The 19,723-nt window shown below is 38.6% G+C and overlaps 2 protein-coding genes across 13 annotated transcripts in view; both read left to right on the plus strand.

The window, feature by feature from the left end:
• The window catches only part of heatr5a (HEAT repeat containing 5a), a 46,540-nt gene extending 43,570 nt beyond the window's left edge, over nt 1-2,970 (plus strand). The window contains exons 36-37 of the mRNA XM_079833256.1: nt 960-1,170; nt 1,371-2,970. Coding sequence (XP_079689382.1) covers nt 960-1,170; nt 1,371-1,672 — 513 coding nt within the window. The 3' untranslated portion in view covers nt 1,673-2,970. The remainder of the gene's footprint in view (nt 1-959; nt 1,171-1,370) is intronic.
• Nucleotides 2,971-3,208: 238 nt separating this feature from the next.
• The window catches only part of hectd1 (HECT domain containing 1), a 37,778-nt gene continuing 21,263 nt past the window's right edge, over nt 3,209-19,723 (plus strand). For all 12 annotated transcript variants that reach the window (XM_079833272.1, XM_079833278.1, XM_079833276.1 and 9 more), the window contains exons 1-17: nt 3,209-3,463; nt 6,431-6,677; nt 13,530-13,764; nt 13,927-14,154; nt 14,796-15,077; nt 15,254-15,524; nt 15,619-15,695; nt 16,093-16,191; nt 16,282-16,396; nt 16,535-16,709; nt 16,850-16,988; nt 17,083-17,253; nt 17,374-17,596; nt 18,489-18,752; nt 18,838-18,914; nt 19,326-19,460; nt 19,565-19,711. In XM_079833272.1, the coding sequence (XP_079689398.1) occupies nt 6,538-6,677; nt 13,530-13,764; nt 13,927-14,154; nt 14,796-15,077; nt 15,254-15,524; nt 15,619-15,695; nt 16,093-16,191; nt 16,282-16,396; nt 16,535-16,709; nt 16,850-16,988; nt 17,083-17,253; nt 17,374-17,596; nt 18,489-18,752; nt 18,838-18,914; nt 19,326-19,460; nt 19,565-19,711 (2,778 nt within the window). In that variant the 5' untranslated portion in view covers nt 3,209-3,463; nt 6,431-6,537. The remainder of the gene's footprint in view (nt 3,464-6,430; nt 6,678-13,529; nt 13,765-13,926; nt 14,155-14,795; nt 15,078-15,253; nt 15,525-15,618; nt 15,696-16,092; nt 16,192-16,281; nt 16,397-16,534; nt 16,710-16,849; nt 16,989-17,082; nt 17,254-17,373; nt 17,597-18,488; nt 18,753-18,837; nt 18,915-19,325; nt 19,461-19,564; nt 19,712-19,723) is intronic.

Here is a 19,723-nt window from a genome sequence, read left to right on the forward strand (position 1 = left end):
TTTTTTTTATCTTACTAACCCCAAAGTTTACATTTGGCTGCTTAAAGGATGAGTTCACTTTTAAATAAACTTTTGCTGATAATTTACTGACCCCCATGTCATCCAAGATGTCCATGTCTTTCTTTCTTCAGTCGAAAAGAAATTAAGGTTTTTGATGAAAACATTCCAGGATATTTCTCCATATAATGGACTTCAATGGGCTCCAAACGGTTCGAGGTACAAATGACAGTTTCAGTGCAGCTTCAAAGGGCTTTAAACGATACCAGACGATGAATAAGGGTCTTAACTAGCGAAACGATCAGTTTCTGCAAGAAACCGAGCAGTATTTATGCTATTATTTTACCTCTTATCAGAAGACCATGATCATCTCTGAGCTACGCCATAACTTCCGCTAAGTGAGGACAAAATACGAGCATGGTCATAGATGTATAGGTAGATGCCTCATTAACGACTGCACAGATCAGTAGAATGCGGCATCTACGATCAATATATCTATGACCATGCTCGTATTTGACCTCACTTAGTGGAAGTTATGGCGTAGCTCAGAGATGATCACGTTCGTCTGATAAGAGGTAAAATAATAGCATAAATACTGCTCGGTTTCTCGCAGAAACTGATCGATTCGCTAGATAAGACCCTTATTCATCGTCTGGTATCGTTTAAAGCCCTTTGAAGCTGAACTGAAACTGTCATTTGTACCTTGAACCGTTTGGAGCCCATTGAAGTCCATTATATGGAGAAATATCCTGGAATGTTTTCATCAAAAACCTTTTCGACTGAAGAAAGAAAGACATGGACATCTTGGATGACATGGGGGTGAGTAAATTATCAGCAAAAGTTTATTTAAAAGTGAACTAATCCTTTAAATAAGGAGCTTTGCTACAATTTGTGTAGAATTCCCATAGGGGCAAAAAACACTATTTATTAACCTTCTCTTCTATGTCTAATTTCTACTTTAGGTACTGAGCAGGAGTTATCAGTTGCTAGTATCTTTATTTCAAGGCCCAGAGCCGATAGCCAGGCCATTTATTCTGGCTTTGGGTGGCTATCTGGTGTCTCAGCTGGAGGAAGTTGAAAAGAGTCGTCCTCAAGGTCCAGCAGAGCTACAGGCCGTACAAGACGCAATCCGAGCCCTGGAAGCACTAGTGTTTGCTGCTGATGAAACTAACCGTGAGTGACTGAAAAATGTTTATGAACTTTCGGTGTCAAACAGGAAGTTGTGATATAATCAACAAACGATGAGAATTCATTGGCTGTAAATTCGTTTTTTAATGTTACTGTAAGCAAAATGTAATGGTGTTGTTTAAAATGTCACTCGCTGTTATTAGGATTACAAGATAATCAAGTCAGTATTTGTTTTATCTATGCAGGTCCACAGCTGGTGGCTGTGCTGTTGCCCATCCTCATTTCTCTTCTGCTAGATGAAAATGCGTTGGCATCGGCGCCGGCAGCCTCTCGCTCACTGCACGAGTCCGCCTTAAGAGACCTCATGCGCATCGGCCCCCAGAACTCGGCTGTCTTCAAAGCTCTGATGGCCTCTGCCCCACACATGAAAGCCAGGCTCGAGGCAGCTGTCAAGGGCAACCAGGAGAGCGTGAACACTAAGGCACAAGCACCTCGGGTCATTAGCAAAAACACGCCCAGCATTCAACTCAAGATCAATTTCCTGTGAATCCTCCTTAATGGTTATGATTATGACTGTATTATGATTTGAATGACTGAGTGAATCTTGAGGTTCAGTTTTAATTGATAGTGTTTTTAAAGATTAATTCGATTAAATTAGTGTTGTTTAATAATTGTAGTCCGTTTCAAAACCGCATTAACCTCTGTGAGGAACTTAATACAAATTTACTTTTGGTAGTTTTAATGGTTAGCTTGCCAACAAGCTTGAATGATTTTCTTTAACTCAGTTATGCACAGCATGATTTTTTTGTGAGACATTTTTTATTATTGTGTCTGTACAATGAATGCAAATCATTCATTTCTCTCAAAAAGTTGCAACTAAACCTGGTGCAAGACCAACTACACTGCTGTTCATCATTATCTACATATACAATTTCAGTGCATTGTCAATTATTTTAAATATAGAGATAGGTTCACATGTTGTGAATGTACTTTTATTAAAACATTACAAATGGATACTTCCATCATTTCTGCAACGTAAGAAAAAAAACTCTTTGATCAATCATAATGACATAAAAAGTCATAATTATGAGGTAAAAACTCAATATTGTGGTGTACAAAGTCATAATTATGGCAAAAAAGAATCATAACATACTACGGTAATAATAATTTACTTGTCATAATTATGACTCTCAATTTCAACTGTCCTATTTTTGATTGCCACTGACTTTTTGTCTCATTTGTTACTTTTTATGTCAATGTCGACTATATCGCATAATTGACAATGTCATGAGATGAAAAAAAATGAAAAAAATCTCATATTTAACTAAGTTTTACAAAATGAATTTTTATCTCATAATTAATTTACCAAAGCTTGTTTTTTTTTATCTTATGTGGTGGAAATGGGCTTCCATATGTTCAAGTTGGTACTTACCTTTAGTTTTTTTTCTATATTCTAATAATGCATGCAAATCTGTGTTGGTGTCACTTTATCGCAATACTTAATTATTTTTTCTGTCAGACAGGCAAAATAATTTAGTAATAGCCCAATCTTAAGTGAGCAAAAATAGTAAACAAGCAGCAAAATAATATTTACTACTAAAACGCACTACAAACATGTTTACAATGCAAATGGAAGAGTTATAGCAACTATAGGACAATTGTTTTTTTGCCAGTTTGTATAGACTTCAGGTGCTGTTTTCTGCTATGAGCATTGATGATCAAGTACAATTATGCACTTGTAACCATACCATTTTGTATGCTGTAAATTGTACAGATTTAACAACAGGGCAAAATTAACATTTATTTTCTGATTATGCTGGAAGAATAAAATCTAGTTTTGCTTCAAGAGTTGCATTGTTTTTACTTTAGAGTAGAACCTGTGAGGTACATAGTGTGTCTTAATTTGAGTCATGCATTTCATGCACAATGCAAGTTTCAGGATGAACATTAACCCACTAAAATCATGACTTAATTTCAGAGAGTCACTGTTCACTTTCTACAATTGTGCAATACTGGTGAATGATTTGTAATATTTGTGTTGACTGTAAATGGGGTGTTTTAGCGCCCCCTTTCGCTGAGCCGCATCGCTGTTTGTTCCTGACCGCTACTGCGGAGCCTCGTGATATGCGGAGCCTCGACTACTAGTTCTTTCGACGGCTCTCCATTTCACTCAATATTTCACCCGTCGCCTTCCCGTTTACTTGACCTCTACCGTACAACCAGCAGAAGCGGGAAATGAAGCAATATTCACATCTTGCCGTCTGACAACTTCATCCCGAGACGCATTTTGTCCACCCTGAGTGTTTTTTCTTCTCTTCTCGTCGTTCGGCGATAAACGGTGAGTGTTTGTGTCGCTCGGTGGAGGGTTCGTTTCTCTACCTAACAGACGCGCTCAGGCCTCGGAATACCACTCAACTTTAGCTCGCAGATTTACTGGTAAACACAAGGCCGCGATAGTGTTACTTGGTGTTTTTTTGTCGTGTTTTGTTTTTTTAACTTAAAATTGTTTTCCGATTGGTTATATATGTGGATGGACAACATATCCATACATAATACAAATTAAGTAAATGAAGTTTGGGATTAATTAGGTCTGTCGAAGTGACGCTAACAGGACGCACTTTAGCTAATCCCAGCTAATTAAACCTCACTTTCCCAACAGATAGTTTGTGTTTTCACTCATTTGCTGGGGAAACACATAATTAAATATGACTTAAACAAGAAAATGAAACGGTCTTGGACTCTGTCATGGCGTTTAAGCTAACATAAGCTGTCTGAACTCAAGAAAGAGGCCATCGGGACTAACAGATTGAATGTATGAATGTTATTTCTTCCGTAATTTACATTCTCTTATGTTTAATCAAAGATATGAAGTTTGAAAGCGTCATTTTTTTATGGTTTGAGGTTTTCAGGGTTTAATTGGCCTGTTTGTTCACCTGTTCGGCTCTCAGGCTCATGTTAGATGGCCATACATGAAGTTAATATGCGACATGATATTATAGATCAAACCGACTGTGCGAGACCTATTATTGTCATGTGTGTGTTCACTGTGAAGGTAAGGTTTTATTGTGCTGTTGTATAACTGGTGTCATGATGACATCTTTTGCAACATAGTTGTTTTTTGACTCCTTAGTCAGCTGCACTGGCAGAAAGTCAAAGAACATCATTTGAATCATGTTTGTACGTGAAACATCAAGTGTCATGAAAGCAGTAGCCACGGGAAAAAAAGATGAATGTCTCCTTTGCAGTGTACTTTGATTATCTGAAGTTGTATTGATCTTTATGCTGTAAAAACAACAGCAGACCGAATCTTAAAATACTTCACTACTTAAATCAAATTAGTCTGGAACTTTCTTCAGTATTCGAGACTTTGAGAAACTTAAATGTCTTCCTTTTTCTTGTATTCAGCTTCGAATTTCCTGTTAAACCTGACATGAAATAATAGTAAGGAATATTTCATATTTTATTGAACTATAGTTTATACAGAATATAAAAGACCATCTCAAAGTTGCCATGTGTGTTTTCTTTTTTTTGTATAATATTTGATGCATCATACATTAATGGTCCTTATAGTATTATTTAGTGAGCTCACAACTCAAGGAGAAAAATTAATATTTTGGTTTATTTCACTGGCCCAAAATGAGCTAAATTTGGTGGAGATGTTATTTATATTGCCAAAACATAAGATGAAATTCTGGTAGCTTGTAATGTAAATCAGTGAGATTTTTATAACAGTGTATCAGACTACTTTCATCAAATGCATAAATATTACTTTTCACTTCATATCTCCCAATAATATGTCTTCGTAGGAAGATATTTAATGCTTAGTTTTATGATCAAAGTTTTTAATTGCAGACAGCAACATTTAATGCAATGATTGAGAGAGCCTGTTGTATCATATATTTGATATGTTTTAACATGATTCTGAATGGATTATCAAGTAAACCTTAGTTGATTCTTTCCAGTGTATGTTTATCTTGAAATATTAATAACATAATAAAAATAATTCTTGCGTGACTTTATAAAAAACATTATAGTTTTCACAGCAAAAAGACAAGCGTAACACAACCTGAAAGTGGAATTATACCAAAAGGCATTTTACTTACTGAAAAGGTATTAACTATTAATAAGAGGGCAGAAAATTCATGTAAAATGTTTATCAGTTTTGATTATGTTGGTAATTTAGAGGCTTTAAATTCATGTATCAAATATGATACAATCTTTATACGGTTAAGTTAATTAACAACAAACAAAACCCTAACAATAACGTTATGAAGATAAAGTTGTGTGGTATTGTTCTGGTTGACTAATAGACTGGGAATGAACAGATCCCATTCATTTAAAGGTGGTATAATTATAGTAAACATTCTGTTTTCTTTCCAAGAGAAAGTGTAACCCAGGGATATGGCATCAGAACTTGTTTTTGTTCACAATGATCCAGTGTTACTGTTGCGAAACCAGAAAAAGTAACTGGATATATCAGCTCATGAATTAAAAAGTTATGGTGAATGCATTTGCTATGGAATATAATTGTCTTATCTGATCACAATCAGGTGATGTTCATGCTTAGACTTTTAGAGTAGCGAAATAATGTGGTGTGCGCGTGATTAGGTTTTTTTCCCCTTCATCCAGTAAAAGTGTGGATTAGGCCCCAGATAGTTGCTTTGAATGTCAAGTTCAACAGGACATTCTTCCTGAATCAAGTTAGTCACTTAATCTGCTGATAAGTGGATCTCTCTGTTAGTCTCTAAGAAGGTGGTGGATCTGTCTGAAGCTTGCTTATAGCCATCCAGGAAATTATGAAGGACAGACTTTTGCTATTTCACATAAATCTCCCATTGTAATGATTTTAACCCTTGTTTCTCAGAACCCAATCCAAACAGAAATCCCTATCCTTTTATTGTTCTGTGTGTTGATGAAGAGATGGGCTGTTTGGGCCATACAGTGAGTCACTGATGAACTATTCATTGTAAACTGTTGTTGGCCAAGCTTGCTAATCTGCTAATCACAGCAATTTCAGTGCTTTGATTACAGGCAGCAGTTCATCATGTTTATAGTCTGATTTACTCGTATTAGTTTACTTTCAAGTGCGTACATCAAGGAGTCATCTGCTCCACCCGTTTCATTATTACCCAGTTTTAATTCAATTACTCAAGGGTTGTGTTTTCAGTTCAGCACCAAACAAGTGGGAGAAGGTGGAGGTCAAGGCCCAAAGCAACATTGCTGATTTGTGTGGTGGCGTTCGCCTCTCCTGTTATATCCCAGATGTCATTTCCATGCTAATGTTTTGTTTCTATTTCATATGAAGGTGGCGACTTGATGAGACATCAAGAGGACCAGTGACTGCCCCTGTTCATTTCTGTCCTGCTGCTGGCGGGGTGACTGGGTGTTGGGTGGATTGGGTAGTGGGGCGTTATGGCGGACGTGGACCCGGACACATTGCTGGAGTGGCTGCAGATGGGACAGGGCGATGAGCGGGATATGCAGCTCATTGCACTGGAGCAGCTCTGCATGCTGTTGCTCATGTCAGACAACGTTGACCGCTGCTTCGAAACGTAAGTGTGAATACTGATGCTGTGCTATTTCTGTCGGGTGGAAAGGGTTATTCTATGGTTCATTGTTTTTGATCGTAATATTCATAACTGTTTTTAATTTAGTTTAGCTTTTTTTATTAAATGTAAAATTGTTGATTTTTAGAGTGTGGTACAATTTAATATAGCATATCAACTTGTGGAAGTGTGGCAAGGGCCACTGAGAGCTAAATGACCCTTTTGTAAAATAAATATTGTTTAACGGTATCTAATAGGGGCGGGCGATATAGCCTCCAAATTAAATCGGTACTGTTGGTAGTGTTTTCATTGGAAGTCTAAAGTAAAAGTATAACACAACTCCTAAACATTTTAGTTTAACAATAACTAAAGTCATTTATGCCATGGTCTGTCTGTATATTCGATTCTGATTGGCTGGAAGGTGTACAATAAAATTGTTTAATGCACAGGTACATGTAGTCAGATGAATCACCGTTTTATATCAATGCGCTGTTTTCATTGACGCGCTCACACACACAAGCCTACGTTACTCCCATACAGAGAGCGGAGATCTCACTGCGCATTCAGGAGCACAGAAACGTATCAACGCCACCCTGTGACTTTTAGCAATAGAATAGCTAAGCTACTGGATCACTACATTATATTCCTCTTCAACAATGGGGTTACATTGCAATTTTTAAGTAATAAACGCACCTCTTCATTGTTAAGAGACGCTGAACAGACGCAGTCACGCAGGTACGAATCTCTCTGGATAATTAATTAAAATGTAGTAGGGATGCACCGATACCAGTATTCGGGTGTCGGTCCGATACTGTTGTCAAGTACTCGTACTCGTAAAACTACCCCGATACAACCGCACCCGATACCATTTTATGGCAACGCATCTTCGGATGCAGAGCCGCGCGGAAAGTTACATAATTCAAAAATTAAATGATTTTGTTTCGCTGCAGATATACACTTTTCAAAATTATTATATATTAATTTCAAGATATAACATTAACACGACAGTAATTTAAACATAGCCTTTATATTTAAAGCAAAACCTTAAATGTGCCAAAAAAATGTAAACGACTAGTATTTTCAAAGTCGTCTAGCAGCAGCACTAACATTTAATCGACTAGTCTCGCACATCCCTAGCTAAATGTCACACATTGTAGATGAAAACAGAAACGGGCTCATAGCTGATATTGGAGAGAACCTTCTTTTCATCAAAAAGAACAGGCCTATGATAACGTATAATACTTTAATTCAGTGGTTCTGCTACTATGTTGTGCGGTACTGGAAACCACTGAATGTTACAGGTTACATTTATGTGAAATGGGCAGCAGTGCCATGTTTGTTTAGGAAAACACCAAGTTGAATGTTAAAATGTCAGCAACAGCATCAATTTGTGTATTTACTTTGTTACAGTCAGAAAGGGAAAAACATCTCATGAAAATAAAACATTGTTAGAAGAACTGTAATGGTATTATTAAGTACTCGGTATCGGCAAGTACCCAAATGTAAGTACTTGTACTTGGTCTAAAAAAAAGTGGTATCGGTGCATCCCTAAAATGTAGTCTTACGCACTACTTTATCGCTATGTCTGATTCAAAGCGGGCAGCAACTGACGAACAGCCGTAACTGATGAAAATAACCCTTCCCGTAAAATATTGCGCTGCTAACATCAATAACAGCTTTAAGTTGTCAATGTTTTGTCAGTTGGCAAGAGGAATGACCTCTTGTAACCAAGTAGCTCCCATTTTTAGGTACTAAATCGTCATTGAAGGCTGACTTGCTGCTCTTGCTTTCAGACAGGTGTTGTTGTTGTGTGTAAATGCGCCATACATCATCGCGCCGCTATATTATCGCGAGATGACTTTTTTTATCATGTAAAAATTTATACTGGTGTTATCGTGGATGGTATGATATGGCACACCCCTAATATCTAATCTTAGTGTTAAAATATTGGTGACCATATTGGCCTTCAATTTTCTCCATAAACACAAATGTCTCCAGGTATCAAGCTAATATTTATGTATATATTAGGGGTGAAACGATACATTGTTAATCGATATTTCGTGATATAAAAATGCAACGATATGTATCATTGATGTAAATGATATGGTTCGCAATATAGATTAGTTTTATCCAAGGCTCAACTTTTCAATTCACCCAGAAATGTAAATTACTTGCATCATGTACTCACCCTTATGTTGTTTCGTTTAACTTCCAAACACAAATGAAGATACTTTTTTGAAACCTGAGAGATTTCGGTCCCTCCATTTAAAGGTCATTCCTCTGAAATGTAAAAGATCCAAAAAATGTCAAAGGCATGTGAAAATAACTAAGCGAGTGGTCTAATCCAAATCCAAGTCTAAGTCTACTGAAGAGACACGCTGGCTTTATATGATGAACAGATTCACAACGACGCACTGTTGTAAACACAGATGTTCAAAAACGTGAAAAAACAATATGAGTGAGTAAATGCAGAATGTACATTTTTGGATGAGTCAGACATTTACTGTTGGGGAATAGTCATTTTGACACGCTTAGATTAGAACTGTGATTGATTATTCAAAGCATTTTAGATTGTTTATTCTTATATGTGTAGTGCATTAATAGCGAGAGAGGTGGGACACAGCGAGCACCGGAAGAGTCTGTATGTGTGCGCGGCATAAGAGGTCCAATGCCTGCGTTTTTCAATGACATTACTACATTAAATGTCTATATAATGTTGAATATAATGTATGGGGAATATTTGTGGGTCCTGATGATGATGATGATTAGGGTTGGGAACCGAGAACCGGTTCTTATTCAGAACCGAAACTGATTTTTGAAAAATACCAGAACCGCGCGAAATTCCTAAGTTTCGGTTCCGAAAACGGTTCTGGTGCAATGTGTGTGCGAAGCACTGCTGGAAGCGTATCCTTTCATAGCGAGTGACAGCCAGTGTTGCCAAGTCCGTGGTTTTCCCGCTTCCCGTTTTCCACTGTTGCCGCGGGCTGTGTTTTATGTCCGCGGGTTGAAGCGATTGTGCAATTATGCGGGTTTTGTTGTGAAAACCTGGCAACCCTGGCTCCCCTCATCATGAATATTAATTACGTGTCCTGCCGCTTCCAGGAGTGCAACGCAGTTCAGCACTGAAAGCCCTCGCGCTACACATTTACGGTTTTGCGTCAGATATTTTCTCGTTGACCACCAGCATGGCGAAGAGAAAGTCACAAGTATGGATTCATTTCCAAAGAATGAATGATAATGAAGCAAAATGTGAAAAGTTAATAACATGCAAAGGAGGCTGCACTAGCAATTTGACAAAACATTTGCTACAGCACAGAGTGCCTCAGGGCTTATACCAGATTTATAGTGTAAGGCCTATATATATATATATATATAATGTATAATGTATGTATGTCAACCGTTGAGTCACCATGGTTTAGGTAAGCGTTTAGGCACAATTACCTTTGTAATGCTGAATTGCAATTTATTATTTACAAGTTCACTGAATAACTGAATTACTATTAAATTAATATACAACTAATTAATAAATATAACTAATAAATATAATTTATAACTTGGTTTTATTCAGAGACAGAGAGATAAAATGTAATAAGACAATTTCAGAGGTGTTCATTTGAAAAACAATGTGTTGCAAGAATGGCTTAATTAATACTGTAATATATGTACAGTACAGGACTTTTTTGACATTGCCAACCTGTAAATTAATTTTAGAGCAAGTAATAAACACAAAATGGATTGTTTGAGTTGCGTATTGTGCCTTTTTCCTTTACCACTATTTGTGTAATAATTTTAATGGAACCGGAATCGTTAGGCGGAACCGAAACCGGAACCGGAACCGGAAAATTTCTCACGATTCCCAACCCTAATGATGATGATGATATTATTGTAACAATAATAAAAGGTGTTTTTTTTTTTTTTTTACTCTTTATTTTGGCTTAAAATATCACTATACATATCAAGTTTTCCATTGATGTATGGTTTGTTAGGGTAGGACAATATTTGGCTGAGATAAAAAAATATTTGAAAATCTGGAATTTGAGGGTGCAAAAAAAATCTAAATATTGAGAAAATCACCTTTTTAAAGTTGTCCAAGTCCTTAGCAATGCATATTACTACTTATAATACATTTTTGACCTGTTTATGGTTGGAAAATTACAAAATATCTTCATGGAACATGATCTTTACTTAATATCCTAATGATTTTTGGCATAAAAGAAAAATCGATAATTTTGACCCATACAGTGTATTGTCTATTGCCTCAAATATACCCGTGCGACTTATGACTGGTTTTGTGGTCCAGGGTCACATATTAGAATAATGTTATGGCAGATAAATCTGTAATGTTTTATCTAAAATGAATACATTTAGGATCACTTGAATTTAGACATCACAGCACTTCATTAAGTATTATTTTTAAATGTACATTGGGCAGAATATGAAATTTTTTAAATATACAGATATTTTCTTTTTGGCCATATCGCCCAGCCCTATCCAGTGTTATTTTACATTTGATTACTTTACTCGGTTTCTGTAGTATTTCTGTACCTGAATGCTAGTGTTAGACCTACCCAAAAACTTGTTTCTTTCTCTTTTTCATTTGTAGCTTTATTCTATTGTATGTGTTTGTGCTACTTTTACCAATTTAATTCAGAGATTGAAATCCAGCTTCCTTTTGTTGTTTAAACACAAATACAACGAGTGCGCAAACAGAGATAAATGTAATTTTTTTTTAAATGCCCCCCAACTCCCCTCTCAAATTAAATAATATTGTAATGTACCAAGTCCAACTAGGTTTCCCTGTATAATTTACAGCTTTATTTGAGAGATTTTTTTCCCCTTAACAAATTTAATCAAATCATAAGCTTGTGAAATGAAAACTAATCGTGAAATTTATCTATACCCAGCCCCACTGATTGTCATTAATGATGTATATTACTTTTTCTTAAGTAAAATATAAATATAAAATATATACTGTTCACTCCGAGAGGTTGGTATAATATATAATATTGCGTCGCACATCACCATTGTGCTATTTAACAAGTAAATATCGTGCAGCCCTAATGTGTACCTTAATTTCACTCTAAGGGTGCGTTCACACTCGTTTGGTCCGGACAAAAAAAACAATACAAAACACATAGTCCTGGTCCGCTTAGCGTTCACACTGGCATTTTAACAGCGAACCTAAAGTTACCGAACAAAAGGCATGTGCTATATTAAACGTGACCATTTTTATGCGTGTACATATGGTTTTATTTTTACCAGCTGAGAACTCACAAAGAGCTCATAAAATGTTCAAAACAGCACCAGGATTTCCTCCGTTGTATGCAGATACGAAGATCTGCTGCAAAGAGACTGCAGTTGATGAGGCACTTTACCTCCTCATTGCTCCACGTTAGCCCTCTACTCATTTTGGATTCACCGATTTTTCCGCGTCTTCAAATCAGCTGACTTGTAGCGTCGCATCTTGTGACATCACGTCCTATTTTTGGTTCGTTTACATGTCTTTGGTCCGTGTTGCGTTCATATATCAATCTAGGGCTGGGTGATAAAACGATAACGATATGTATCGCGATAGACACGTAATCGATATCAATAAAAAATGCGTTCGATAAAACGTTCGATAATTATTTTTTTTTCTTCGTGGGAAGAAACCAGAGGTTTCGTGGCAAGTTTGGTTGCATGAACAAAGGCACTCACTCTGTGTTAACTAAGCAACGTAGAGAGTGACAAGCTAACAGCCAATCAGGTAACTGTATCATTTCGGTTGCGCCATATCGTTGTCTCATGTTGGATTCATTTTTCAGTAAACAGAACCGGCGTGGAGTGATAAGTGGAAAATGAGTGCCGCAGCGAGCGAGGAAATTGTTAATAAAAAAGTAAAACAAGTCAGCTCGTCAGTATGGCAGTTTTTGGGATTTTATAAGTCTGACCGTCGTCCCCTCCGCTGACAGCGTGCGCGCCTCGTTCGTTTGTGCTGTTCTTGACTTTGGCTGAATCCGAAATCGCCCCCTAAACCCTCTATCACTATTCCCTACTTTAGTCCACTGATACAGTTCACTTGAAGGAGTGAATGAAAACAAGTTAGCGAATTCGGACAGGCGCTGTGTGTACATCAGCTGTACACTTGTTATTGCGGTGCAAAGTGAGATAGAATGAGTGCACGCAATAACGTCCACTATGGTTTTGGACACCACTACAAATGGCTGTCCCCTCAAATAATGCCCTATTTAAGGCTATAGGGGCCGATTTCGGATTCAGCCTTTGAAACTACATGGAGAGGTAACGTTACTCTGCATCAGTGCCTTATGACAAAGCATCTAAACGGTAACCGTTACAAAGAAATAACAGAGGCACTGCATCTTAATGTTAAGAGATAATTAAGTGTTCATTTTGATTTTAGACTTTTTATATTTTAACTATTTGAGTGTTTTCCATGGTTGTGTTGACATTTCTGCCTTTATAACTGAGTGGATTATAATCAGAGGAAGGTTACGTTTAAAATAAAAATGATTAAATGTAAAATTTTTCTCCTGGTTCTTATTTTAAATGGGTCATAAAACATATCAATAATTATCGATATCGACCGAAATGAAACGCTTATATCATGATACAGTTTTCAGCCATATGGCCCAGCCCTATATCAATCTAACAACACCAGAGTTTGTTTGGAAGCGGACTGAGACTCATCTTTTTAGCAGTGTCGGTCCGCTTGTTTGGTGCGCACCAGGGTTCGGATGGCAGCGTTCACATATGTTCAAATGAACCGCACTAACCGAGCATTCGCACCAGGGTTCGTTTTAATCGAACCAAACATGACAAGTGTGAACGCACCCTAACACTGCTGTCTCGCCACCGCAGGTGTCCTCCACGGACATTTCTCCCAGCTCTGTGTAAGATCTTCCTGGATGAGAGCGCACCAGATAATGTACTGGAAGTGACAGCCAGGGCCATCACCTACTACCTGGACGTGTCTGCTGAGTGCACCCGCAGGATTGTGGGAGTAGATGGAGCCATCAAAGCCTTGTGTAACCGGCTAGTGGTGGTGGAACTCAACAACAGGACCAGCAGAGATCTGGCTGAACAATGTGTAAAGGTAATGTGCTATATTGGCTGCCGTGACTTTTCAATCAATATGCTAATGTGAAGTTGAAAAGATGCTCTATGTAGCTACTTAATTTATACAAAGGTGCTGCTGTTTTTGAGCAGTAAATTCCAATATTCATGATGGTCATACCATATACTGTCTTGTCATCAGGTTCTGGAGCTGATCTGCACACGGGAGTCTGGAGCTGTGTTTGAAGCTGGTGGACTGAACTGTGTGCTGAGCTTCATTAGGGACAGTGGTCATCTTGTGCACAAAGACACATTGCACTCTGCCATGGCAGTAGTTTCTCGCCTCTGCAGTAAGATGGAGCCGCAGGACTCTTCCCTTGAAACATGCGTGGAGTCCCTCTCTAGTCTGCTGAAACATGAAGACCACCAGGTAGTACATCACTTATGGTTCACCCAAAAAAATGTGCGCTATATTTTGTGCAATAAGTCTTCTGTAGCTTTTTGTGAGTAACGGACTGAAATTAGTTAATTTTGTTTTAAAGTCTCTTCTGCTCACCGAGACTGCATTCATTTATAAACTGTAATAATGTAAATTTTGACAATTTAAAATAACTTTACCATTTTAGCTGCCTTTACTGTAGTCTTCAGTGTCACATGATCCTTCAGAAATCATTCTATGTTGATTTGGTGATCAAAAAACATTTATTTATTTTTTTTTATAATCAATGTAGCCGACAGTTGTGCTGCTTAATATTTTTGTGAAAACTGATTAAAAAATATACTGTGATTTAAAAGAAAGTTACATTTTGTAACATTTATAAATGGCTTTTACTCTCTCTTTTGATCAATTTAATGCATCCTTGCTGAATAAAAGTATTAATTTCTTTCTTTAAAAAAATCTTGCTGACACCAAACTTTTGAATGATGTAGTGTAAGTAAATATTGATTGAATAGAAATAAAACGTTTATATATATATATTATTTTTTAATTGGTAAAATGTATAGAGAACTGACATTGTTGGTAAAATGGCGCACAAATGTTACATGAATAACTCCTGGTGAAATCCACAGGTGTCTGATGGAGCTCTGCGCTGCTTCGCTTCACTGGCCGACCGGTTTACACGGCGTGGAGTTGACCCAGCCCCATTAGCTAAGCATGGATTGACAGAAGAGCTGCTGTCCCGTATGGCTGCGGCAGGAGGGACGGCATCTGGACCCTCCTCCACCTGCAAGCCTGGCAGGACCTCTAGTGGAGCCACTCCATCTGCTGCAGACTCTAAACTGAGCAACCAAGTGTCCACCATTGTCAGCCTGCTGTCTACCCTCTGCAGGGGCTCACCACTTGTCACACATGTAAGATGTATATTCACAGAAATATTCTTGCCATTTGCTAGATGTCACAAGTACTATGCGTTTCCTCAGTTTGTTTTTGACAGAACATTGCAAGAGGACATTTCTGACATGTATTTGAAATCCCAGTTTGTACTGGTTACATTTATGGACATATGCGTTTCCTCTCCTTCTTTCAGGATCTCCTGCGCTCAGAGCTGCCTGACTCCATGGAGAGTGCTCTGCAGGGGGATGAGCGCTGCGTGCTGGACACCATGCGGCTGGTGGACTTGCTGCTGGTGTTGCTCTTTGAGGGCCGCAAGGCTTTGCCCAAATCCACAGCTGGTTCTACCGGCCGTATCCCTGGTCTGCGGCGTCTTGACAGCTCTGGGGAACGTTCCCACCGACAGCTTATTGACTGTATACGCAGCAAAGACACCGATGCGCTCATTGATGCCATTGACACCGGTGGTAAGTGTTTAAGAAGTGCATGCAAGATATATATCTATATCTATCTATATCCTACCTGACTTGTACTGATTACTTTTTTCCCTCCTCCTGAAAGCATTTGAAGTGAATTTCATGGATGATGTAGGACAGACTCTCTTGAACTGGGCATCTGCATTTGGAACGCAAGAGATGGTAGGTTTTATTTATTTATATCTGGAAATTTGAAGCTGTTTATTTTTAGTGCATATGTTGCAAGAAATTGCCTTCAGAAACAGTGCACCAGCATGAGCAAACAAACCACAGACTTATGAGTAAAGGTTACATGCTGAATTTAGGACGGTGCTATTCTTACGTTGTGCAATATGGTTATGTGGACGAGACACGGCTGAAATGGCAAGATTATAATTCTGGCTGACGCGCCACCAGCAGCAGTATCACAAATGTCATGCATAATGAAAACAAACACAACCTGATTTGACCCTCTTGGTCTGGTGATAGCTTGTGTAATTTAGAAGAATGGGGTCAGTGCAACAATTGAACATTGTTTTCTGAGGACTGCAAGATCTCACTGTATTCTGGCCTGCTTAAGGTGGAGTTCCTCTGTGAGAGAGGTGCTGATGTCAATAGAGGCCAGAGGTCATCCTCACTGCACTATGCTGCCTGTTTTGGAAGGCCACAAGTAGCTAAGGTAAAGTGTTTGTGACCCATTCTTTGTATTTTCACTATACATTGTTTTTTAAATGTTCTATTTATTTTATGGAAAATGTTTTCCCAATAGACTTTACTGCGCCATGGGGCCAACCCTGACCTGAGAGATGAAGATGGAAAAACTCCGTTAGACAAAGCTAGAGAGAGGGGCCATAGTGAAGTCGTTGCAATTCTCCAGTCACCTGGTGAGTCTTTTATCTTAACTTTAACATGACATTTTAGAAATTACACCTCTGTCCTTCAATGGAGTCACTCACCGTTCATTTCGTAATGGGGATTTCTTAGACTTTCCATGTAAAGAGTTTCTTGTATGTGTGATGTAGGAGACTGGATGTGCCCTGTTAACAAGGGGGACGACAAGAAAAAGAAGGATATTAATAAAGAAGAGGAAGAGGGCAGTGAGCCGAAAGGTGACCCTGAGATGGCGCCTATCTACCTGAAAAGGTTGCTCCCAGTATTTGCACAGACCTTTCAGCAAACCATGCTGCCTTCAATAAGGTGAGGGGTTCAGTGCCAAAGTACATTTTCAAAAAGGAAAAGAGCCAGTTAAGTGCTATATGTTTTGCATTTTGGAGCCAACGGTCAGCAGGGCATTAATGCTTTCCTTTTTATAACCGTTTGCATCATCTCTTTCACAGGAAAGCTAGTTTAGCTCTGATCAGAAAGATGGTGCACTACAGTTCTGAAGTTCTACTTAAGGAAGTGTGTGATTCTGATGCTGGACACAACTTGCCCACTGTACTTGTGGAGATCACTGCTACTGTCCTGGATCAGGAGGTCAGATAATTTAGTCTTTCCCTCTTGATGATCTTTTTTGAAATTCAATGGGGCTAAGTTAAATCTTACTGACCTTTCTACTCCTCTCTTACAGGATGATGATGATGGTCATCTGCTGGCACTTCAGATCATTAGGGATCTCGTGGATAAGGGAGGTGACGTGTTTTTAGATCAGCTGGCCAGACTGGGTGTCATTAATAAGGTGTCCACTCTGGCAGGACCCACGTCAGATGATGAGAATGAGGAAGAGGCCAAGCCTGAAAAGGTCTGAATCAATTCTATTCAGATTCATGTCTGTTATTGTTGTGCAGTTATTTTGTATGTCTTAAAAAATCTTGCAAAAATTTAGAAATTGCTCTGAAGTTGATCTATGTCTATTTTCTAGGATGATGAACCACAAGAGGATGCCAAAGAGATCCATCAGGGGAAGCCCTACCACTGGAGAGACTGGTCCATCATCAGAGGCAGGGACTGCCTTTATATCTGGAGTGATGCAGCTGCTTTAGAGCTCTCCAATGGAAGCAATGGTTGGTTCCGCTTCATCCTGGATGGTAAACTGGCAACTATGTACTCCAGTGGAAGCCCAGAGGGCGGCTCTGACAGCTCGGGTAGGTCTCCAGACTCATCGATCAATGAAAAATGCAGGGTTTTTCCTTCATTGAAAATGTTTTGGCGAGCGCCAAAACTAATTTTGTCCTGCCAAAGCCTTATTTGATCAGTTATTGTGATTTATGAGTGATGTAGAATAGCTGCTGCACTTGCGTTAACCGAGTGACAGAGAGAACAATCAGAGAGCTCCTCCCCTATTTTGTGTCTTCAAAATAAGCATTCTTAGCTTTCTAATATTTCACATGTTATGTTAATCAAAATCAAAAGGTCGGAAAGACCTGAATCCATGTTGCACGTGGCATTATCAGACGATGTTTTCCTTTAATTACCGCTGGGTGTGTTGACTCTTCTCTGACCCGCTGACATAAACTATACTTTCCGTTTATTGAAACTTACAATAAACGGGAAACAAATCCTATCCGGTTATGAAGTGTTTTCTGTGTGTTGACATCTTTCGAGATGTTCTAACAGATGGGATTCGCACACAACGCGTCTGTTAATGTCCGATTCACGACCTAATGACTCCTTTGAACCGAATCGTTTTAACGACTGGTTAGAACAATTGATCTGTCCAACACTGAACTCACGAATCAGTTTAATCATTTACTCTGAACACCTCTGAAATGAGAACACAAGTGTGCTTACCTAATTTAGCAAGAGTGGGTGTAAGAGTTAGTTTTAATTATTCACCGTCTTTCAGCTTATTTATGTTCACAATGTGTAGTAAAATAAATGGCCTATAAATCATTTAGTTTAGACTGGAGTGAGGTGAACCCAGAACAAAGTTGTTATTAGCTAGCTGATAATTTTATGAAATTGTAAAAAAGTGTATTGCTCTGTTAACTACTGTGCACTAAAGGAGCTGATGCTTTCTTTCCCTCCTTCCTGTAGAAAGCAGAAGTGAGTTTCTAGAGAAGCTGCAGCGTGCCAGGAGTCAGGTCAAACCAGTGACAGCCAGCCAGCCCATCCTGTCCATACAAGGTCCCACCAAACTCACTGTGGGCAACTGGTCTCTCACTTGTCTGAAAGAGGGTGAGATTGCCATCCATAACTCAGATGGCCAGCAGGCCACCATCCTCAAAGAGGACCTACCAGGCTTTGTGTTTGAGTCGAACCGAGGCACTAAGCACTCTTTCACAGCAGAAACCTCTCTAGGTATGTTTGGGATAATGGATTAAAAGCATCTGTTGTCAGTTTCTTTCCTAATTCACTCAATTATTGGTGCCTCTGTTTGTAACAGGGTCAGAGTTTGTTACTGGCTGGACTGGTAAGCGAGGACGAAAGCTTAAATCCAAATTGGAAAAAACAAAACAGAAGGTATGATTACTGAGCATTCATTTTATCCTTTAGAGCATGACTCCTAGATTTGACCATCCCTATTTGAGCCCTGGTTACACAACTGTTCAAAAGTTTGAGGTCTTCTGTGTCGCATGATCTTTCAGAAATCATTCTGATATGCTGATTTGGTGCTCAAGAGACTTTTTTTCCACAATTAAACCATTTTATGGAAACCATGATGCATTACATCAGGATTCTTTATGAATACAAAGTTCAAAATAATAGCATTTGTTTGAATTAGAAACCTTTTGTAACATTTATAAATGTCTTTACTGTCACTTTGATCCTTTTAATACATCCTTGCTTAAAATCGTACTGACCCCAAACTTTGATTCAGTCGCGTATTACATAGTTACTCAACATTCTTTTTCTTCACACCTCTGTCTGTAGGTGAAAACGATGGCCAGAGATCTGTACGATGATCATTTCAAGGCTGTGGAGAGTATGCCGAGGGGTGTAGTGGTCACTCTGAGAAACATCGCCACCCAGCTAGAGTCTGCTTGGGAGTTACATACTAACAGACAGGTATAATTATGCTAAGCTGTGTCACAGTTTATTTTAGTTTTCATGTAGTTTAGGCCAAAAAGACAATAACGGTGAGTAAGATTTTGTATTTTTTTCCCCCTCAGTGCATTGAAGGTGAAAACACATGGCGAGATCTCATGAAAACAGCTCTGGAGAATTTAATAGTAGTTCTCAAAGACGAGAACACCATTTCTCCTTATGAAATGTGCAGCAGTGGCCTCGTGCAAGCACTTTTTACTGTCCTCAGCAATGTGAGTCACGCA

The sequence above is a fragment of the Gobio gobio genome (assembly GCF_949357685.1).
Source record: "Gobio gobio genome assembly, chromosome: 13".
Classification (NCBI taxonomy): Eukaryota; Metazoa; Chordata; class Actinopteri; order Cypriniformes; family Gobionidae; genus Gobio; species Gobio gobio.